The 24,502-nt window shown below is 40.6% G+C and overlaps 1 protein-coding gene across 2 annotated transcripts; it reads right to left on the bottom strand.

Moving 5' to 3' along the window:
- Positions 1-3,563: 3,563 nt before the first annotated feature.
- Positions 3,564-21,785, bottom strand: LOC128455803 (interleukin-1 receptor type 1). 2 transcript variants are annotated; one of them, XM_053439677.1, is made up of 12 exons: positions 21,649-21,785; positions 13,916-13,993; positions 12,749-13,004; positions 10,435-10,627; positions 8,829-8,997; positions 8,450-8,509; positions 7,738-7,873; positions 7,485-7,639; positions 7,017-7,160; positions 4,835-5,002; positions 4,426-4,706; positions 3,564-4,226 (listed from the first exon to the last, which is right to left on the bottom strand). In XM_053439677.1, exons 2-12 carry the CDS (start codon positions 13,989-13,991, stop codon positions 3,930-3,932), a joined length of 1,935 nt encoding a protein of 644 aa, XP_053295652.1. In that variant the 5' UTR covers positions 13,992-13,993; positions 21,649-21,785; the 3' UTR covers positions 3,564-3,929. The 2 variants fall into 2 exon arrangements, with proteins under 2 accessions (XP_053295652.1, XP_053295651.1); XM_053439676.1 differs by lacking the exon at positions 21,649-21,785 and adding an exon at positions 15,107-15,517 and having other exon boundaries at positions 12,749-12,928.
- Between the last annotated feature and the right edge of the window lie 2,717 nt (positions 21,786-24,502).

The raw sequence follows: 24,502 nt of genomic DNA, 5'->3' as shown, positions 1-24,502 counted from the left end.
CTAGCCGGTCCGGTAGCTACAGAATCAATAGAAGGTTATAAATATGTGCAGTCATTCACTGATGTCTACTCAAGCGCAGTGTTTGTATATTTTCTAGAAACAAAAAGTGACACAGTACAGGCAACGGAAAAATTCCTTGCAGATACAGCTCCATACGGGGAAGTGAAATGTATCAGGTCTGACAACGGCACAGAGTTCACAAGCAGGGATTTCCAAACGCTGTTAAGGAAAAAACGGATTACACATGAAACATCATCCCCGTATTCACCCCTAAAGAATGGTACCGCTTAGAGGGCCTGGTGTACTCTTTTTGAGATGGGTAGGTGTATGCTAGTTGAAAGTCAGCTCACAAACAGCCATAGTACGTAACGGATGCTTTAATAGGCGTACAGGGCAAACCCCTTACCTAAAGCTGACTGATAAAAATTCTTACATATCTTCAATGCAGAAGTTTAGGTCTGTATGTTACAGATACAAACAAGACAAGGGAAAACTGGATTTCAGGTGTGACCAGGGACGTTTTGTGGATTATGACAAAAACAGCCCAGCGTATTTTATCTATCACCCAGATACTGATAAAGTACAAAAGCACAGGCTAGTTAAGTTTGTGAGCAAGGTAACTGTAGAGTAACAGACACAGACTTGACCAAAATGCAAGAAGACAGTAGGGGGTAAATGGGTTTACTCTATCAAAAGTACAAAAAGGAATCAAAGGAACAGAAAAGTACAAAGCAAGGTTTGTTGCCAAGGGCTACAACCAGAGGGTGGTTATAGACTATGGGGAGACTTTTCCCCCCACGGCCACCTTGACTCGTGTAAGAGAGTTGTTACAGAAAGCAGCACAGGAGGACCTGCTATTACACCAGATGGATGTAAAAACGGCATATTTGCACGCTCCAATAGATATGAAATCTAAAACGACCAACCAGAGGGTTACGAAGAAAAAGATGAAGATCTAGTGTAGCCTGGATGCCAGACGAACTTAGCCCCGCCCACAAAGGATTTGGTCGGGCAGTTCGGTCTGGAGTCGCTCCATGGGAAAAAATTATGGCCGGACCGGGCCAATCAGATTGTCAGGGCGGGCTTTATACGATGATTGACAGATGATCAACGGTAACGTAATCAACCACGTCATCACAGTGCCCTCGGGTTGAATTCGTTTTCAACAAACATGCCTGCCGCTGGCGAGCTGAGATGTGTAGATGCTGCCATTGAGTCTGTTTTAGAAGACATCGACAGCGCATTCATTTTGAAAGAGGAACACAGAACGTGGAGGCGACGCCAAAGCACCGCGCTAATCCCTATCACCCCGGCGCTTGGCTGTTCACAACGGACACTGAAGCGACGCTGAACCGCCGGGCAGCGCTAATAATATCACCCGTTGATCCAGTAGATCGCTGCACGGCTTTGTGCCAGTCACACCGGAGGCTAAAGCACCACGCTGCGCCAAGGCTGCCTCGCGGTGCTTCAGCCTCCGGTGTGACCGGCACAAAGTTTTAACATGGGAGTGGATGGGAGCCAGCTGTTATTTAAAGCTTGGCGCTGCGCTGCGTTGCTTAGCATACGTCACATACTACGTTGCTCTGATTGGTTGTAGGTCTATCCAATTGAGCGAAGAGGAATTTTACTTCCTGGTCAGTTGAAACACGCCCCATAATTTTTTCCCAATGGAGCGACTCCAGACCGAACTGCCCGACCAAAATGTTGTGGGCGGGGCTAAGTTCGTCTGGCATCCAGGTTAGATCTAGTGTGTAAGCTGGAAAAATCCCTTTATGGTCTAAAACAATCTGGCCGATATTGGAGTAGGATTTTGCAAGATTGTCTTACTGAAAATAATTTTAGACAAAACTCAGTAGACCACTGCCTATGCCAAAGACACAGAAGAAGGGAAGGTGATAATAATTATATGGGTCGATGACCTGAAATGTTTACGTAAGTGAAAGGAATGCTATCCGCTAAGTTTAAAAGGAAAGATTTAGGCAGGCTAAAGTACTTTCTGGGTATAGATTTCAATCAGTCTGATGAATGGTTAAAGATGTCACAGGAAAATGATATATATCTAGAGCAGCTACTGGAACGTATCGATGAGTACAAATACACAGAAACAATAGTGTATGAGGACAATCAGGGAACAATCGCCCTTGCCTATAACCCTGTAAGTAGAGAGCGATGTAAGCACGTGGACATAAATTACCACTCCATAAGATTTACTGTGAATGAGGGGAAAGTAACTCTGGTGTATTAACATTTATTTTCAACAGCAGAGGTTTTTTGTTAGTGTCAGAGGGAGATTTGTGATGATCAGTACTCACTGTTTTCAGCAGCGGTGCAGACAACAAGCAGCAGACCCAGCCGGTCCACTCCAGGACTCTTATCTTCAGGTCTGGACAGATTATATTTCGTAAGGTTTCTCTAAGATTTCTCACACATGGCTCATGTTCTAAAATACAGGTTTCTTGACACGTGACTGACAGCCCTGTGACACAAGCAGACGCCACTGAAAGCTGGGAACTGGGACTGCCTTCTTCCTACACACAAACAAGGCAGGGCTAAAGCTCTTTCTGTGAATTCCCAGGAAGTTCCACAGCTTGGGTGGAAAAGGTCAAACACTTAAAGGAGTTGGACTCTTATCTTATATCCTCTAACATAAGAGACAATGGACCATCGTTAAGAGCCATTAAGAAATGTAAAGAGATAACTCGCCCAAAATCCCCCCCCCCCTTCAAATACCATTCAGGTATAAGTTCGACGTGTTTCTTCCTCTTAAGTGGAACCAATTAAAGTTACTGAATATCTCTCTCTTGTGTATCACAGAGCTGTTTTAAATCCTTCTGTAGTGAACCCGCTGAAGAATAAAAACTTTTCTTGGGGTTTAATCCAACAGATATTTGCACCTAAGTGGTTTTGTATTTACATAATCTGCTGCCGAAAAACTGCAAATGGAACCAGGATTAGTATAAATGGTATTTAATTACTATATAAAAATAATTACAGTGAATAGAATATATTACATAGAGAATAATCACAAAGAAGTAATTTAAACTTACCGTAAATGACCCCATAGAGTAAAATTCCTTAAATAAGAAGTTTAGGAGAGGATAATGATAATTTTAGTTGACCAGGTTGAGAGCTGGTGAAGACGGCTGCTTGTCAAGTTGCATTGAGATTTCGAGTAGCTGCGTTGTTTCCCCTCCTCCTGTCTTTACAGAATTGAATACTGTTCCACAAACCCCTGCAAATTTTTTTTAACTGAAATATGTACAACTCATTCTGCAAATAATGATTCATCCCCAGCTCAGAGGAGCTTTCATATGTAAGGCACCAGACCTCAATCACCTCAGATTATGAAAGTGACTCTATTTCCGACATCTAGCCCAATTTGACTGGTAAGATGTGACCTTTACAGGTACTTCTTCATGAAAAACTGATTTTATAAGAACCTCCTTCAGTATAATCTTAAAAAGCAGAGAAGTCAATGTAACAGAAGCTTATCCAGATTAGTTTTTCAAAAGAATACCTGAAAAAGTTCATCATTAAATACAAATAATAAGTGTAATGAACCATTTGTGCATACAGTATTTTTATTTTTAACAAGAACTTTGTGTTTTGCCTTGATGCATGAAAACAAATGAACAGCAATTAATGAAAAACTCAGTTAACTTTTTTTTTTACATATGTACATTTTACTTTTATACATGATGATTCTGTCTGATCCGTCCTCCTTTCTCCAGGTGATTGTTTAGTCTCCACTTGCTATGGAAAATAAACGGATCAGGTGATGCAAGATCATCCAGACTGGAATCCTCCGTACAAGTTTTACCATCCAAAATGTGCAAATTGAAAAGGTCCATGAGCTGAAGGAAAGTCCCGCTGTTCACCTCACAGCTTACTCTGACAACACAGTATTTCTGAAGCATATCGTCAGCCCATCATAAGTTCAACAGGGCAGTTCTCTCGGGGTAGACCGCCCTCTTGCCCCTCACTGGCATATAATACCTGATCTCCTTCCAAAACCTGGAGGAAGGAGAGAGGGACGGTGACAGCTGTGCGTCCCCTTCGGCCTTCTCCTCATCCTCTCTCCTCGTCATACATGTCCTCCTTCTTTGCCTCTTCCTTTGCTCCTTCCACCAACACACTGCACCCTGCTTCTTCCTCAGGTGTTGCACCGACTCCGGGAAGAGAGCCAGCTGAGCCGAGGTGATCTCTTCCAACTCAACCAGAACCACCTGTAAAGCAGCAACTCAAGTTAGAATCAGGATACTGTGTTTCAGTACGTAACTACGGAAATCATTGGGGGTGGGGGGGAACTTTGGGACAAAAGAACTCCACTGGACCTTTGTTGCACTAAAGACCTTCTTCTATGCAGGAATTACATTTGTGTAGGTAAAACATTAATCCCCTGTCAGCAATAGTCTGGTTATTCACCTTGAGCGATCCCTCCAGTAGCGTTTTATGCATTGCTAGCAGAACCTCCAGATTCTGCCTCGTGTCTGGAAAGACTTCTTCACTTCTTTCGCCGCTGCCTCCCTCACCCATCTTGCTTTCACCGTTGTCTTCGCTGTTGTTGTTCTTAGAGAGGTTGTTATTGATGCTGCTCGTGCTAGTCTTGCTGCTTGTGTGTTTTTTGCTGCTGAAAGTGGAGGCGGTGTAGAGCAGGAGGAGGCGCCGGCTGGCTTGTATGTTCTCCTCCACTGAGTCCACTATGGCTGGAGGGAGGAAACGAGAAGATGGAGAGAAATGTTGGATTTCCATTAAAGAAATAGACCCATGTAACTTTGACTGGACGCCATCTATGAGTTGATACAGTCTCGTCTCTGACATGCAGGTGACTTACCCTCCCCGGGGACACAGTCACGGCCTGCTATGAAGAGTTTGTAGCCACAGGCCTTTTCCAACACTCGGGGCAGAGTCTGGAGGGTGAACGTCTCCACCTCCTCGCTGAATCCGATGGCACAGGGCTGTAGGCATGCCACGTAGGCGTCATACAGCCTCCCATCCATATCTGATGCAGGAGAGAAGAAGAGCTTATCAAGGGCATGGGGATACATCTCAATCTATTCTGTGGTCTGAAGTCACACACTACTATTTCATGATTTATTTTATACAAAATGCACAATTCAAATCACAGCTCCAAAACGAACGTTGTTAGATGTCTTTGCCTCTGAAACTGGATTAACTTTTTAATATTCATGTGTCTCACATATTTGTATTGACAGTTGTCAAGAAAGGCACCATGAAATACTTTCTATTATCATTGTTATTATTTCTAGAATTTTGGGTCTTTTCGGTTCCGTTATCATTCTCTTCAACATCATTACATATCCAGCTGGTTGAAGAGTCAACCTTCGATTCTGCACACTGTTCCATCAGCTCCAGCATTAACTCCTCTCCTTAACTCAGGGGTTAATTTGTGCCGGATCCTGCCGGAACAGGATCCGGCACCTCTTGGTTTTGGCCTGCCCGTGTTCCGGGACTTATTTGGGCTGATCCGGTACCTCTCGTATAGAAAAAAATATTAATACAGAGCTGCCAACTCTCACGCTTTCGGCGTGTGACACACATCCAATTTCTCACGCCAAAAAAAAAAGTGATGTCTTACAAGTGGCCAATACGTCGATCACGAAGGCAGTGTGGGCTGGGCCGGCGCCGCCACGCCCCCCCCAACAAGAGGTCCGCCATGGACGAGGTTCGCTACATCGTCCAGGGCGGGGGGTGGTGGCGCCGGCGGCTAAAGACACACCGCCGCTGACGTTTTGTAATAAATCTCTCATTTGATTTTTGTGTTTGCAACTTGTGTTTCTGCTTGCGCGGCTATATTTTGGTCACCCCCGAAAAAATCTCAGTCCAAGGTTTTTTGAAAAGTTGGCAGCTCTGTTAATATTAAACTTTTTTTTTTTTAAATGTATAAAATAAAACAATAATATTCATATAATAATTTACAGAACAAATCCCATGAATTCCATGTTGTTTATTAAGATAAAACAATGTCATTTGAAAGACTCGGAGATCTGTTGTTAATGCACCCCGCTTCGCAGACAAAAACTTTTGAAATTTGCCGCATCTGGGGAGCAAGCAGCAGAGAGGAACAAAGAGTTACCTGTTCAATGCAAACATGTCAAAAAGACAGTGGAATTTACTGTCCTTTTTCAAAAAGAAGGAAGACTTGCACAACGCTTCGAAACGAGTCAGAAAAGCCTCGACAAGCGGCGACAAGGGCAGTTGCAGCGGTCATGTTGACGAGCAAAACCGGCTGCAGCAGGAGACTAGCTCCGCAACCGCTAGCCAGCTTCACCGACAGCTAGCCAAGCCAGGGCAGGAGGCCGGTACCGCGGCAGCAGCAGGTCAGGTTGCCCGCCAGCCGGAGCGGGAGCTAGCTACAGCGCCAGCAGTCACAGACACACGCAGTAAAACCCGAAACAGGGAGGAGGAGGAGAATCCGGACATGGTCGTGATGTGGATTTTTTTGGACAACTAAATATGGTGAGCATACTGTCTATTAATAGGCCGCCGTGCCAATCTTTAAATAATAATAATGGAAGATTTATGTGATTTATTGTAAGCTTTGAACTTTTATTTTTTATGTTTTACAAGTTAGATCTATGTTAAGAAATTAATTGCTGACTGTAAGTCCCACCTGTGTTGATATGGGCATTTGCCTGTGCTTTGCAGTATAGCCTAAAATAATTGTAAATTATTGTCATAAAATTTATACCTACCTACCTACCTATCTATCTATCTATCTATCTAACTTAAAGCAGTTGTTCAAATACAATCAGGATCTTTGAAATGCTCTGTTGTAAAATCAGCGAGTTACACTGAAATGGAGAATGGTGCTGACGGTCCTGTGGTAAGTTGGTTTCCTTGCCCTGTTGAGCAGTCAGGTATGACGTAGAGGTTCAGATTGTGAGGTTGTGTTGCAAGGTCAAAGCATCATTGTGGGTTTTTGAGAGTTGTGACAGTGTTTTTAATGTTATCTCTGCTTACATGTGACTGATAACATGCTTTGAGAGATATACCTTTATTGGTGTAGAGGACTGGAAACACTCTCCTGAAGCACAGCACGATGTCGACTTTGAACATGTAGTAGATGATGACACTGATGATGGAGAAAACCATCACACAACCAAACAGGAACCCAATAGGAATCAAGATGTTTGGATCTGCAGAGACAAACATCAGAGAAGGCCTTCAGAAAATGTCTTCAAATTTGGTTCAAAGTTTCACTCAACTCATGGATGAACTGATTAGATTGGAGGTTGACGGTCAAGATCACTGTGACCTCACAAAACCCTTTATTGCCTTGTGAACATGTTTTCTTAAGAGCCCCTGGATTTCATATTTTTTTACAAAAGGTCAAAGGTCAAGGTCAAGTTGCCATTTGTCACTTTGACTCTAAGATAAACTGATTAGATATCAGTGGTCAAAGGGAGTAGTACAACCACATAGCACTATTTATAGTTGGGGGGGTATTCTGTGTTATATACCTGCTGGTACCAGAGTAAAATATGCTTGATGATATCCATGGCCACTCTGCGCTTGACAAGTGAAGTTGATGTGGAAATCTTCCTTCCTCAGCTCAGAAAACGTCAGCAGAACCTCCAACCACACACCTTTGATGGGAACATCTTGGTTCCTCAACCTGGTTGGAACAGAAAGATGAAAGTTTATTTCACATTAAGCTTTAACCCCAGAAGCAGCAGATCACAGAAGTAAAATAAGAAAATCGAAAGGACTGACGTTTGGTTTGTTTTGTAGACGCGGTGGGCAGGGTCGATGCTGGTAATCATCTTCAAATGGTCAGACCAAAAGACGTCAACAAAGGGCGGCCCAGCACCCGGCACAAAGACACTGCACAACTGGCTGAAATGATTTCCTAAACAAATATAAAATTAATAACATGTTATTTTTGATTAGATGTTAGGTTTCCATTATTTTCCAATTGACAGAAACTGTAACTTAGGTCCAGACACTAACAGGATGTCTGAAAATAGTGCTGTTTGTGTAAATGTGTGTTTCAGGTGCCAGAAAGAAAAGACGAATTTCCACAATCTACAATTTTTTTATGGAAGTATGTTTGGGCCTGAAATAAGAAACAAAAAAGAAAAGAGAATATTTGTTTTTGTTTTAAATTTTGTCAAAATGTCGAGATTCAATGTTCGATCTCGATATTTCCGTTAAAGATACAAAAAAGTTTCAAAATGTCATTACAATAATCTCAGATTGCAACAAAAAAAACTATTTAGGATTTATTTTTACCTCAAAATTTGTCCTTCAAGCAAAAAAAGACAAAAATCTCCCATGACAATATTTTTTTTATGCCCAATGGGCCTCTTTACTTTTGTGAAACAAGGTTTCACAACTCTGTAATCATTAATGGTTCATGGTTTATAAATATTAGGTTCACAGTAGATCACTGTAGCATTGTGCACTTTACTCGTATGTGACTCACCTATCTGTGCACTGATTGTTCCATTGGTTGGTTCACGCACTTGTGGAACCATTGAGTTCTCTGAAAACACAGATAATATGAAAGACTGTGAAAGAGGCTGAGTGCTTCTCATCATGGAAAACAACATTTCCCCAGATTCTAGATCCACACCCCTGATCCAGATCCGCACCAAAATTTATAGGGATGTAACATTATAATCCATCCATCAATTTTTGATTAATCCTGTCAACTAACGCAGAAACAACATAACCTCTTCGGCGAAGGCACATACCATGATAGTGTTTTTTGGCATACAACAAGAAATTAACAATTAAACTGGCCAAATGTTTTCTACATTTCAGGCATTCAAGTTCCTCTCTTGTAAACTAGCTTTTCTCACCTATGACCGATGCATCAATCGTCTCCGACACGGATCCTGTGACACCTCCGAGGGTGAAATTCAGAGTGCAGGTGTAGCTGTGGTTGTTTTTAGCGTTCACCTTGTTAATATACAGCTTGGAACTGGGCCTGTAGATATAATCCTTTTCATTCTGTATGGGCTCACAACCCTAGAAAAAAAAATAAAAAAATAAGTCAGGATTTTCTCTGACTTTTTTTTCTTGTTAAATTAAGACTTTATCCTCTTAATATGATGGTTATTTTATCTTTAATTATGATTTTATTTTTCTAATATTAAGACTTTTTTCTCATTAACTTACGACTTTATTCTTGTGAATTATTTCTCCATGATATTATGAATTTATTGTACTGATATCATGAGTTTTTTCATGAGGAATTACACCTTACCTCTCATAAATGTATAACTTTCATCTCCTAAAATTACGCTTTTATTCTCCTAATATATATGATACATATTGTTCTTGAGAACTTATGATTGTTTTCTTATAATATTGCAACGTAACTCTTAGGGATGCACCTATATCTAAGCTCTTGGCAGATACAGATGTCTAAAACAACAATCTAGCCGATAGTCGATACCGATATTTGGTTATTTTGTTTTTGTTGTTATTCATTCACCCTTTTGTGCTAGGAAAATAATTAAATCATTATTTAAAAAGCACTATTTTAAATTATTTCAGCCCTTAACTCTTATCTTTTAAAGAGCACAAATTCAATTAGATTTATGAAACAATCTTTAGTTTAACTAAACTTTATTTAGAGGAGACAAATTATGCCTATTTTACCAGAAGTTGATATGGCTCCTTGGGGTCTTAATGAAATGTCTGTAACATGTTTTGGTAAAAAAACCACAAGGATCATTTAAAACAGCACCTTTTTACCCCGTCTAAAGCAGCCCTTCTCAGATTGACCTGTTTTGAGTGTACCACCACCTAGGGATATAATCTGGATGCCAGATTGGCAGGCTGCAGAAAACAGCGTGAGGGGGCTGGGAGAGCCCCCTCACCTGCACCACATAGGATCAATCAGCGCAGGTGAGACCTGTTAGCTGATTGGTCCTGACACTTAAAAGGTAGCATCTTGGCTGCCTCTGGGCGCCTCAGAGACTGGAGAAACTGGAGAGAAGCTGGAAAAGGCTGGAAAGCTAGTTACTTTGTGTTCAACTTTGTTTGCTCTCGTGTGTGGTGGCAATAAAAGATGTTAAAAAGCACCAATTCCGTCTCTGGCTGTGTGTGGGAGAGCCCCGTGGCAAGCACCACTGCCACAATGGAGCCCAACGTGGGGCTCCATTGTGGCCAGAGACCCGGACACGCAGGCGGGTGCAACACTAATCGGTGCAACACTATTATACTATCATGACTTTATTTTTGAATGCTCTGATTTCTTTCCCCTTTAAATGGCCTTAATACTCGCAGAAAAGGGCGCCACCTACAGAAAGTTAAAGGATGTTTCAAACAAATGGAGAGTTAAAAAATGAAATATACCAACATTTTATCAAAGTAGCTCTAATGATGAATCAAACAGACATGTCAGATGATTACGTATGTTAAATTATCTGAATAGATGAAGCGATGGAGAAAACTCACTCTGTGCCAAGTGAGGGAGAAGCTGACATTGTAGCTGTTTAGTTTATAGGTGTAGTCCTTCAGGGGACAGGAGAGTTTGTCATTGATGCCTTTTGTGAGTTCTTGACGAACTTTGTTAGGCCTCCCACATTCTCCAGGAAACGGCAGGTGAACGACCAGCTTGGTGGCCTGTCTGTAGCACCGAGAAGGAGTTCTGTAGGAAAATGAAGCAGAAATTGATATACTTCCTCTCTTTTACTTTTAATTTTCCATTGAGCATTTGGATAAGAATAACAAAGCTAACTGTCAAACATCCTGAAAGGTATAAATGGCTCAGCCCTAAAAAACTAAAACCTAGAGTCCATCTACAGTGCCTTGCATAAGTATTCACCCCCCTTGGACTTTTTCCCATTATGTACTGTTACTAACTGGAATTCAAATAGACTTAAATAAACTTTTTCCCGTTTGATCAACACAACATGCATAGTACTTTGGAGGTGCAAAATAAATGTTATTGTGACACAAACAATAATGAGAACAAAAAGTTGACATCTGTTGGGTGCATAAATATTCACCCCCCTGTGTCAATACTTGGTAGAACCCCCTTTCGCTGCAATTACAGCTGCAAGTCTTTTGGGGTATGTCTCTACCAGCTTTGCACATCTAGAGATGGAAAGGTTTGTCCATTCTTCTTGGCAAAAAAGATGAAGCTCAGTCAGATTGGATGGAGACCGTCTGTGAACCGCAATCTTCAAGTCTTGCCATAGATTCTCTATTGGATTGAGGTCTGGGCTTTGACTGGGCCATTTTAAGACATTAACATTCTTTAATCCAAACCATTCCTTTGTAGCTCTGGCTGTATGTTTAGGGTCATTGTCCTGCTGGAAGATGAACCTCCGCCCCAGTCTCAAGTCTTTTGCAGACTGCATCAGATTTTCTTCAAGGATTTCCCTGTATTTGGCTCCATCCATCTTTCCCTCTATTCTGACCAGTTTCCCTGTACCTGCTGAAGATAAGCATCCCCACAGCATGATGCTACCACCACCATGTTTCACTGTTGGGATGGTGTGCTCAGGCTGATGGGCAGTGTTGGGTTTTCGCCACACATAGCGTTTTGCATTGAGGCCAAAAAGTTCAATTTTGGTCTCATCTGACCAGAGCACCTTCTTCCACATGTTTGCTGTGTCTCCCACATGGCTTCTGGCAAACTCCAAACGGGATTTTTTATGGATCCCTTTCAACAATGGCTTTCTTCTTGCCACTCTTCCATAAAGGCCAGATTGGTGGAGTAGACGACTAATAGTTGTCCTGTGGACAGATTCTCCCACCTCAGCTGTGGATCTCTGCAACTCCTCCAGAGTAACCATGGGCCTCCTGGTTGCTTCTCTGATTAATTTTCTCCTTGTCCGACTCTTCAGTTTGGGTGGACGGCCTCCTCTTGGTAGGTTTGCGGTTGTGCCATATTCTTTCCATTTTCTTATGATGGATTTTATGGTGCTCAGAGAGATGTTCAAAGCTCTGGATATTTTTGTATAACCTAACCCTGCTTCATATTTCTCCACAACTTTATCCCTGACCTGTTTGGTGAGCTCCTTGGTCTTCATGATGCTGTTTGTTCAGTAATGATCTCCAACAAACTCTGAGTCCGTCACAGAACAGGTGTATTTATACTGAGATTAAATTGCAGACAGGTGGACCCTATTTACTAATTATGTGACTTGCAAATGTGACTTGTGAATGCAATTGGTCGCACCAGATCTTTGTTAGGGGTTTCACAGTAAAGGGGGTGAATACATATGCACTCAACACTTTTCAGATTTTTATTTGTAAATAATTGTGAAATCCATGTAATATTTCCCCCCACTTCCAAATGATGCACTATTTTGTGTTGGTCCATTACATAAACTCACGATGAAATAAATTTTAATCTGTGGTTATACCATGACAAAATGTAGAAAAGTCCAAAGGGGGTGAATACTTATGCAAGGCACTGTATATCTGTGTTGAGGCTCATTAACTGCTCTTAAAAAAGATGATGGAAGTTGTTGGTGTCTTTCTCCATGTTTATTTAGTATCCGATCCTTCTGATTGGTGAACAGCTACTGCAACAGGTCAAGCTGATACTGCCCTCTAAAGGACCATGGGATTACCTCAAGTGTTCCTTTTACAACGTAGAGTTTAACTGTAATTCATCAGGAACAGTTTGAATATTGGGGTTTACCATGTTTGAAATAATATAACAGGAATTTGCACAATATAGACAGACAAACACATCAGGATATATTTCCTGCTGCTTCCTTCAACTTGTTTTGATATTTCTATCCCTTCTCTGTACCTCAGTATGGTCACATATTCCCCGCTGTCGTCCAGCGTTACGTTCAGAAACCACAGAGTCTCCCCTCGCACCAGGACTCGACCCGTCTGGTTGCTTATCTCTTCACCCGTCTTGGAGTCTAACCAGGTGATGTTGTAAGGGACGGTGTTGAAGTCGAAGACGTCTGGAGACACCAGGGTGCTGTTCAGCATCGCCATTTCCCCAGGAACAGAGAACACCTTAAACTGGCGTGTGTTGTTGGTACAGTTGTCTGCATCTAAATGGAGGATGGATTTGTCTACTTTAGCTACTCAATAGATGGAGCTTACAGCTAAATTATTCTAGCTAGAACACGTTTGTCAGACAAGGCCAGGCTGCCTTAATTATATATTCACTTACAAAAAGTGTTTTTAGAGCAAGTTTAAAACATTTGTTTCTCGTTGGGTGTTTTTGTCTGTTTACTACAGCATTCACTTATAGTTCGGAGGTTTAGAGCTGCCCAGAGGACATTGAGCCTGACTTCCAGTATTTTTCCATGATGCTCTCATCCCTAATGGATATTTTTCTTTCTCTGATTCAGCTGGAACTAAAATGACTGGTCAGTTTGGGATGCAATAATTTAACGGATTCTGGTTTCCCATTGGTGAAGAGCCTGTGGTCGGCACCGCCTTCACTGACAAAGATAAGAGGTGTAACAATGTATATGCCAAAATAAATGTTATTAAAGTAGAATTAGTCTTTGTAGTTTCATAATTTCTTGTCCAGCCGCACTTCAACATATAAAGCTCAGCTGATAATGTTATACTGAGCTGCTTTGAGCCAAATGACATATTCGTAGAATGCTGTTGGCTTGTTGAAGCTCAGCTCATCTACTACAAATAGAAGGGAAAGCCTGTATTGTCATTATACAAGGGAAAGCGTTGCACTAAAATAAAACATAACATATTTAATAGTTTAAAGCTAGAGCTGTGATGACACGTTACACACGCAGTTGCCTCAAAGGTCACAAGATGGCGATAAAATCCTTTTGTACAGCCCTATGGACTAAGTCAGACATAAAAGCCAAGAACAAGAAATATAAAATGTTTTGCAAAAATATACAAATTCACTAAAGTGTGTGTGTGTGTGTGTGTGTGTGTGTGTGTGTGTGTGTGTGTGTGTGTGTGTGTGGTGTGAGAGAAAACTCACCTTGTAGAAATCCTGAACAGATCCCATACAACTCGAAGAAAAAGAGAAGGCTTCTGAGTGTTGGAGTTTGACTCATGGCTGAAAAACACACACATAAGCAAATGTAAGAAATGAACATGTGCTACAAGACAGAGAAAATATCCTGTAAATCCAACAGATTAACAACACATTTACAAACACAGCCATGATCAGCAGAAAGATCAGTTTTCCCTTCACCCTACTTTCTCTTTCTAAAACGGTTTCTCCTCTGTCTCCCACCCCTTTTCTCCCTCTAAGCCACAGAAGTAGATCAAAATCGTTTTTAAGAGTAATTTATTGAGAAACCTCCAACAGAATGTGATGCGTTGCTTCGACGCTGGAGAGAAGCCCAGCTTTCCTGAACTCTGTTAATTTCCAAGTGAACCCTCCTACTCAGAGCTGCCTGTAAATTTTACGAATGAACTCTGCGGACATGTTTCCACTTTTTGCTCAAACTTGTACAACGACTTCATGTGTTGTAATAATTCAGTCGGGTTTTGTTTGTGTGTGTGTGTGTGTGGCCAAGGTATGACTCATAATAATATACAAATCTTTTTACTCAGTCAAACTACGAGAAATTGTCTTAATCATTGGGAAAAGAATTGAAAAATGTTAATCTTTACATATTGATGTCAGGTAAGTGGTAGAAAATATGTCTCCATGGAATGACTAGGTCAACATGAAATCCTCTGAAGTGATAGAGACGGGTATGAGACATTCAACTCTTCTTGTACCCTCTACTATCAAATGGTAAGAACATTGTTGTTGACAAGATGTGGCACAAATCTGGCGAATCAGCCTGTTAATTAAACATAGTCAAAGAATTTAAAATTAAAATTTAAGTGCTACAGAAATAGTAACCATTACATTTCATGATGAGCTTTGAAAGATATTAAAAGAAAAACACCTTGTTTTGGAAGCTGCTAAATTATTTTATTATACTAGTAATGAGTATTTTCATGTTCCATAGTATCCGATTGACTCTTAAAGCATTTTTCATGACTCACTCTTCAACGTACATGGTTATATTGGTTGCAAAGGCAGAAGCTGTGACCTTAGTGTAAGACCAAATTTAAACAGGAAAGTGTGAAGATAACCAATGATCTTATCTAACCACATCTTCAACCACATGCTCACACATTGCTGGCAGTTACAACTTAGTAGGCATCGTACCCCAGGTGTTTCATGAGATGTGCATTTGGAGGTGAGGGGGCTGGGAGGGCACGCTTCACCACAGAGTGATCATTATAGGTGAGACCTGGTGAGAGCTGGTTGGTCTCCATGCTTAAGAGGCAGAGTCTGAGCTGCCTCAGGAGGACAGTGAGAAGACTCTTGAGACACACAAGACCCTGGCAGACTCACAAAGAGACCAGAAAAGACAGCTGTAAAGCTAGTCGCCTTTAGTTGCAGTTTATTTGTTTGTTGAAGTGTGTGTCTCGACTTAATAAAATGCTCAAATCCAAATGGTTCGTCGCTGGCTGCTGCTGTGAGAGCCCCATGGCATGGTTTACTGCCACAGTGTATTTTGAATGAAGTTTAAAAACACTGAGTCAGGGAGAAAAAGTTTATAAAATGAAAAAACAATATCATTTTTAAGGTATCTTTCATCATATAGACATGACCTAAGGTTTGTATACAATGAAAAAAGAGTCATGATCATGTGGTGTGAGTAATGTCATCATGATGTCACTATGATGTCAAAAAATTGAATCACGTAGAGTATTAATGCATTCAAATTTAGTTAGAGCAAACACTGTCAGTCAATAAAACAAATCTTAGTTGTACAGCCCATATTCACAAATCACAATTTGTCTCATAGCGCTGTAAAGGTTGCAGCATCCTCTGTTCTTAACCCTCAGGAAGTGAGGAAATCTACACCAAAAAAGAATTTAACAGGTAAATTTAAGCAATCTAGTTTTCATCATAATGGTACATAAGGCATAAATGACGGCTGACAAAGTTACTATGAAATAGCAGTGTTACAATTTAAAAAAGTGCACTTTCCCCAACTTAAAGCTGTAGTACCCAAGTAAACAAGTGGAGTCTTTATGGCCCCTGAAAAATCCTGTGGGTTATATACAGCATGCAAAGGGAATGCATCACCGCTCAGATGCTTTTCTTTTCAAATTGAGTGATACATACTGAAGTGTATGGATATAAAATGTTCATAGAATCATGCACAAATTACATAGAATTCATCTTTATCTTTGCCTGAGGCCGCTCATAGCAGTCAAACTCTTCCCTGGGCCGTTTGTTAACTATAGCAACAAAATGAGAAAACAGATAGGCAAGGAGAAAAAGATATAAACCTCAGAAAGTGCACCTCTCACCACAGGAAGAGCTTCTGCAGAAGAGATAGAGATGGAAACAGTGCTGTGTTGATAAGTTGAGCGCTGGCGGTTTGTCTGGCTGCATGTGAGAGCTAAGTGCTGCAGGTTGTGAGGTTTTGCTGTTCACACATTTGCGATCTCTATTTTCTAAGAAGTGACGGTACAGGCACTTGGACATGTGTCGTTCGGTCCATTTTCAGTTTTTCAATCAAATGGATATTGTCATGGACTCTATGGTTAAATATGACAAGTAGTTCTAAAACATCCCCTTGGCCTCCATGAAATTATGACATTTTAATCAAACTGCAGTTGTAAAAGAAAATAAATCTGTAACTGAACTTAATAGTAGATTTTAGCATGATTTCGAAAAGAATGTGAATGTTTACAAGAGTTTTTATTCCAGCATCCGAACCAGTGTGGCAGTAGACAAGTGGTGAGAGCCACGGGGCTCTCACCACAGCAGCCAGAGAATGAAAACACTCCAGACGTCATGGAGACTGATAGGTAACTGACGCAACTGACATCAGGACCCACATGCAGAAATCCAATTCCATTGACTTCCAGTAACATCCTCCAGTCTCAAAAACCTCATGAAGATTTAACTTATTGTAAATGTATTATTAAAAGTGCAGTGTCTGTTTTTAAATCCACCTGTTTGGGCTGTTTGCTTGGTCTGTGGTGATTCTGATTGAAGAATTCTGTATGAAACTCCAAAGGTGACCTGCAGTAATTTAGCCTCAGGAAGTAAAGTCTGCAGAACTCACATTTTATTGATAGTGCTGGAATCACGTGTCCTTTCAACAATGCACTTCCTTGGGTCCAGGTCAGTTTGCTTTTAAGCTTCAGGATGCTGATATGATTAAAGTTGCAAATTTCTGGGATTATCAGAAATATTATTCTATCATTAATAGCATGAGTGACTCGCATGTGGTTCACAGTAATACAGCTGCAGGAATCACCTACTAAGCTGGGACAGACGCACAAATACTCTCACTGTGGTTCAGTGCAGGAGATATTTCAGTGTAAACCAGTAAAATGTGGTTACAGTGTATCACTTTTGTATTGCTGTTAATGAGATAAGTCCTCGTCTGTACGAGATGGTGCAGATTGTCGTTTGGCTTCAGCATGAAGAGAACCAGTGGAACCACACACAAAACAAATTCCACCATGGACTGCCAGAGTGAGAACTAAGATGATTTAGGATTAAATGATCAATGGCAACCAATGGATAAACATCCACACATCCTCATCTGCTCTTACAAAACACTAATAAAATCTATTGAGGGCCTTTTTTTCCTAAAATCAAGTCTGCTATTAAGCTCAGTTGTTGATTTATTTTCTTTTACAACATTAAAATGCCATAGTCTTTTAGAAGCCAAGGGGATGTTTTTGAATTGCTTCTCATATTCAACCATAGAGTCCATGATAATTTCCATTTTTATAAAAAACTGAAAATGTATGTTAATGTATGGATTCAAGTTACATTTAAAGCTTAGCTTTAAGGGCAGGAGGCAGATAGGAGATATATTTTCATTCACATTTGACATATTTTACAACTATCATTCAGATCTTTTGCGAATCAAAATTTCAGGAGAGCTGAGGCAGCAATAGTTTTGCTCTGGGACAAGTCTGGTCGGGGAGGAGCGTGGGAAGAGCGAGACCGGTTCAGCAGAGCAGATACTTGGGAGAACACGCGGGAGGCCGACCTTACGCAAGTGACTCAGTCAGTCACACAGGGTAAAGAGAAGCAGTGTAAATGTTCTTGCTGCTGCAGACATCGAGGTGTTGGTGGTTACCGGTGCAGCAGGTTGAATCAAGGTTTTAATGTCACATTAGTTTACGGGTTTGATGGCTTTCAATTTGTGTTTGCTTTCAATTTGATCACTACCACAGACTGACAGATTGTAAAATGACAGTGGTGGTTACCTTGCGGCAGTTTTATTATATCATATTTAAGCTCCTTATCTTTGCACCTTGTGTTTTCTCCCACATGTTACTTTCAACCCACTCCCTGACTGCAGTGTTGTTACACTCCTGCCTTTTCACGTTTGCTTTTAAACCGAAACTGCTATTTCAGTGCCCAACGTTGTTCTTTGATGTAGTTGTAAACTGATATTTAGTGGAGTGTTGTAAAATATTCGGGCTTTGCAGAAACCATACAAATACTGTTGGGAAGTGTGCCTCGATTACCGAGAAAAATGTGTGCAATGTTTGATTTCACAGCCGCAAACTAACAGAGAAGTTGTGGTTGTGTTTTAATTCAGCTCGGAGGTGTTGTCCTACAAATCTGCTCAGTCGTGCAAACTTTGTCCATCTGTTTGTTGGACAGCGGTTGCAGCACACACAAGAGAGCGATCACAGGTTTAAGGTCTCCAGAATGCGTCACTGGTTGATAAACAACATGATGTAAATGTTGTTTTCTTATTAATTCAGTGTTATGTTATCAATCTTAGGAATAAAGGTCACTAATAAAGAATATTGTTACTGTTAGTATGGACAGTCTTAAAGTGAATTTCTTGGTTTGAGTATTAAAAGTGTGAAAGTATGAGTCATCACCAAAATGCAGATAATCATCCTGATACACTGGCGAAACAAACGTGAGGCGGCCGCAGCTAAATGTGCCTCAGCTGATACTGTGCGACTGAACCACAAACACAAGATAACACAATGAACCTGTGTATTTATACAAGGAACTGGAAAAGTGCCGCTGCATTATTTCTCATTATTTGACTATTTACATTATTAACTAATCTATGTCTCTATCCTGTCAACAAAATGGCCGTTCAGTGCAACTTCAAAATACTTGTTTCAACAGACCAAACCAACGATGAATTCTGAAAAAAGATGCAGTATCAGCAGCCTCCGGAGACTTACAGCAGTAAAAGATTGGAGGAAAGAAAACGTGGGAATATTCTGATGAAGATGAAATATATCTTTCCTTAAGTGAGGCCATGTGGAAGCTGCAGTTGTTGGAAATATCCAAATATCAATTTTCGGAAATGAGGGTTGATGGAGGAGATGCTGAACTCCTCTCAGAGTTTCATTTAACTCTTTCAACGGGAAAATGAAAGGAGAAACCGCTCCTACAGCGCAGAACGAGTGTTGTCTTACACATAATTATCTCAGAAAAAACACGCTTTTTTTCCCCAAGTGAATGCAATACGTAATAAAGCTTAGGGACTGTACCAAAAATATTTATTTCAATCGACTTAATTTATTCGTTTAATTAAGATTGTTGAATATTTTTTAGGCCAAATCTTAGTTTTATAAACTGTTTACAGATCAAACAGACAACTTCCACTTGCTGTGAACGTGCAGCCACACAAAGACGACACACATTTATAACCTCAGGGCAGGATTTTCTTTTACAGAGTAAAAACTAACTGGGGTTAGTGTGAAGTGAAAGAAAGTTTATCTCTCATCAATGAGAGAGTCTTTCTGGTTTGGTGGTGAAGTGCTCTGTGAGACGACTGGCAGATTCAGCCATCTCTACTTTTTGCCCCGTCGCTCTGAAACTACACAGATCAGAGCGCAGCAACAACAATCTGTACAAGGGCTGGATTTCCAACTCCAGTGAGCAGCAGTAATGTAAAGCTCTGAAAAAGTTCTGTCAAAACTTAAATCCTAAAAAAAACTGCCATGCATCAATTTACATATGAGGACAAAGTTTCTCATGAAAAAAGGTTCAAGGAGTGTTTTACTTCATTTTCTGATGGCTTTAAAATGGTAAATGGTTTTGTATTTATATAGCGCTTTTCTAGTCTTGATAACCACTCAAAACGCTTTAGAGTACAGTTCTACATTCACCCATTCACACACACATTCATACAGTGCATCTATTTACAGCCCTTTGTTACTCTATGGGGAGCCATTCAGGGTTCAGCATCTTGGCCAAGGACACTCCGGCATGCAGATGGGTCAGACCGGGGATCGAGCTGCCGACCTTCAGGTTGGACGACGACCACTCTACCCCTCAGCCACAGCCGCCCTGATCCGGGCTATGTTCATGTAGTATGTTGTCATTTATTTATGAGCAAAGTTAAGCCACACTAAGTAATTTTTATACATAAAATAAACAGCTTGGAAGTCATTTAGCTGGTACACAAACTTAATAGGGAGAATGGCATGTCTGACATTACCACAGTACCCCCCATGGACACCTGGAACTACACCATGTAACTCTGGTGTACAGTACTGGAACATTACAATCTGCTTTACTGCACATGTCACAAACCACCAACCAGTCTGAGACAACTAGCTCTCTATTATATTACATTACATTATATTATATATCAACACATTTCCATCGCTGGTGAGAGCTAAAAGAGGCCACGGGACGCAGGACAGATGCAGACTTTACATTATAATGTTGGCTTCATTTTGGCTTCATTTCTGCTTTCCTAACGTTGGGCTGCGTGACGAAAGTTGATGACTGGCCATCAGGAACCAGGTATTTGTTCACAGCAGTGAATGTGCACTTGTTCACTGCAAGACATCAAAAACGTCACGAGTCGACAAGGTTCTTTGGCTTCTGAGGTTGCGATCTACTTCCCTGTCATCTTCTCAAATTTTGCCCGAGGAGGCTCAGGCTGCAATGCGTATTTCCGACAGTGATTTATTCATCCCACCTGTAGGGGAAGCCTGGGTATAAATGATAATTGTACATTGTGTCTCTTTAAGTATCTTCCTGCTGTGGTGGCAATTTGAATAAAGAGCAGTTGATGCTGATCATTCTGTGAATTCAGCACGGCACTAATTCATACACACACACACACACCCACAGACGAGCATGTCTCAGCTGTGACGGACGGGACAGAGTACAATGATAAAGTGTCCACACCCTAATTCTGAAAAAACCAGGAGCAGAGCTTTGACAGTAAAACAAAACTTGCTAATATGAAAGTGAAAAAATTGAGTGCATTATATCGCAAAAATAGAAGAAAAAAAACGTGTCAATGTTACTTATGTCTACCTGTGTTTTCCAAAGTGCCCAATGAAAAAGGGAGCTATTTTAGGTGGGTCTTGTACTGGGCTATAAAAAAAACATATTTGGCAAATTCATCAAACATATAGTATGTGATTTCTGATATTATAATATCGCTTGACATACAACACCACTGAAGTGGTGTGTTAAACTAAAGTACAAGTCTGGCTTTGGGCTTTCAGAGGACTTGCTCAGTTTTTAGGGTTCCTGAAGCCTCCTCAAGCAGTTTGGGAAGCTCTGATCTACTGACCCCTTTGTGGTGAGACATTCAAACAAGCTTTTCAAGCAATGTTAGTAGAAAGGGGGCTGATCAGGGACAAACTATTTAATATTATACTTAATATAAGAGAGCAAGAAATCAGGCAGCAAACAGGAGTCTTATCTTTAAATGGTTGACTCACCTCAGAGGAATCACAGGCACCGATCAGAAGGAGGAAGGATGAGCGAGTGTAGACAGCTCTGCAGATCCAAGTGTGCAGAGGGGAGGCTCCACCACAGCTCAGCCGGTGACTCAATCACTCTGTCCCACCTCCACACGACGGAGAAAAACACCCACACACACACAAAGAGGAGGAACAGCATGTTTACATTCCACCTCTCAACTCCTCTGTTCACTTTCCTCTGCATTTCAACACACCATCAATAAAACCATTCACCAACAATATTACCCTAACTAGAAAATAAGCACTCAACATAACATAGAATAACATAAGTTAACCTTAATGGCAATAACCAGAAACTAAACGCAGAACATTTTTCACAGTGTTTCAGCCTGAAAAATATTAAATAAAATAAGATTAATAAGAAAATGTGTGATTATGTGTCTCTTAAAAAAAACACATAATTAGTCCGATTTTTTTAGCGGGAAACTATAAGATAAGGAAAGGTAATGAACAGGTGAGACACATGAGGACAAGTGAAGACGATCACGAGGGTGGGAAACAGGACAAGAGAAAGGAAATATGTAGAGACACAAGGAAATTGGTTAAAAAATAAAAGCAGGAAATTTGACAAAAAGAGAGAAAACCACTTCACAAAGTAAGGTACACGTGGAAGGTTACATGAGATGATGAATACAACACACATCCAAACACGAGAGTCCATAAAAAACAGACAAAAAGAGTCTTTCAAAAATCCAAAAAACAAATACAATGAGGAAAATACGTCCAAAGTCCATGAACAGAAAAAGTCCAATAAGAGATCCAGAAAGTCAAAAGAAGCTGGTGCGTCTCTCCGTCTCAGAAACTTTAACAGAATAATATTCTATCAGGCTAAAGACGCTCATCATTTTATTGGATAGTTTGTCCAAACACTCCTCTACTGCGGCATCTTACAATATGTACAGTGCCTTGCATAAGTATTCACCCCCCTTGGACTTTTTCCCATTATGTACTGTTACTAACTGGAATTCAAATAGACTTAAATAAACTTTTTCCCGTTTGATCAACACAACATGCATAGTACTTTGGAGGTGCAAATTACATTTTATTGTGACACAAACAATAATGAGAACAAAAAAGTTGACATCTGTTGGGTGCATAAGTATTCACCCCCCTGTGTCAATACTTGGTAGAACCCCCTTTCGCTGCAATTACAGCTGCAAGTCTTTTGGGGTATGTCTCTACCAGCTTTGGACATCTAGAGATGGAAAGGTTTGTCCATTCTTCTTGGCAAAAAAGATGAAGCTCAGTCAGATTGGATGGAGACCGTCTGTGAACCGCAATCTTCAAGTCTTGCCATAGATTCTCTATTGGATTGAGGTCTGGGCTTTGACTGGGCCATTTTAAGACATTAACATTCTTTAATCCAAACCATTCCTTTGTAGCTCTGGCTGTATGTTTAGGGTCATTGTCCTGCTGGAAGATGAACCTCCGCCCCAGTCTCAAGTCTTTTGCAGACTGCATCAGATTTTCTTCAAGGATTTCCCTGTATTTGGCTCCATCCATCTTTCCCTCTATTCTGACCAGTTTCCCTGTACCTGCTGAAGAGAAGCATCCCCACAGCATGATGCTACCACCACCATGTTTCACTGTTGGGATGGTGTGCTCAGAGTGATGGGCAGTGTTGGGTTTTCGCCACACATAGCGTTTTGCATTGAGGCCAAAAAGTTCAATTTTGGTCTCATCTGACCAGAGCACCTTCTTCCACATGTTTGCTGTGTCTCCCACATGGCTTCTGGCAAACTCCAAACGGGATTTTTTATGGATCCCTTTCAACAATGGCTTTCTTCTTGCCACTCTTCCATAAAGGCCAGATTTGTGGAGTAGACGACTAATAGTTGTCCTGTGGACAGATTCTCCCACCTCAGCTGTGGATCTCTGCAACTCCTCCAGAGTAACCATGGGCCTCCTGGTTGCTTCTCTGATTAATTTTCTCCTTGTCCGACTCTTCAGTTTGGGTGGACGGCCTCCTCTTGGTAGGTTTGCGGTTGTGCCATATTCTTTCCATTTTCTTATGATGGATTTTATGGTGCTCAGAGAGATGTTCAAAGCTCTGGATATTTTTTTATAACCTAACCCTGCTTCATATTTCTCCACAACTTTATCCCTGACCTGTTTGGTGAGCTCCTTGGTCTTCATGATGCTGTTTGTTCAGTAATGATCTCCAACAAACTCTGAGTCCGTCACAGAACAGGTGTATTTATACTGAGATTAAATTGCAGACAGGTGGACCCTATTTACTAATTATGTGACTTGTGAATGCAATTGGTCGCACCAGATCTTTGTTAGGGGTTTCACAGTAAAGGGGGTGAATACATATGCACTCAACACTTTTCAGATTTTTATTTGTAAATAATTGTGAAATCCATGTAATATTTCCCCCCACTTCCAAATGATGCACTATTTTGTGTTGGTCCATTACATAAACTCACGATGAAATAAATTTTAATCTGTGGTTATACCATGACAAAATGTAGAAAAGTCCAAAGGGGGTGAATACTTATGCAAGGCACTGTATATGTATACATAGATATGTATATGGGCATGATTGCATTGGCAATGATTCCTAAGATGTCATTATCAAAACCTTAAGACAATAATTGAGAATATTGAATATTTTATAGTGTAACCATAAACCTTATTATAAGTATCCATAAAAAAAAAGAAAACCCAACAAAAATTCAGTACTAGTACTTCAATAAAGAAAATACAACTATATCAGTGAAATATTAAATGCACATCTTTTCTACATTGTCTTTTCATTTAAATATACATTTTCATGTTGACAAACTTTAATTCTTATACAGTCTGAAAG

Source organism: Pleuronectes platessa, chromosome 14 (assembly GCF_947347685.1).
Source record: "Pleuronectes platessa chromosome 14, fPlePla1.1, whole genome shotgun sequence".
Classification (NCBI taxonomy): domain Eukaryota; kingdom Metazoa; phylum Chordata; class Actinopteri; order Pleuronectiformes; family Pleuronectidae; genus Pleuronectes; species Pleuronectes platessa.
The sequence above is the reverse complement of the archived record's forward strand: the minus strand, read 5'-3'. Positions and strand labels throughout refer to the sequence as shown.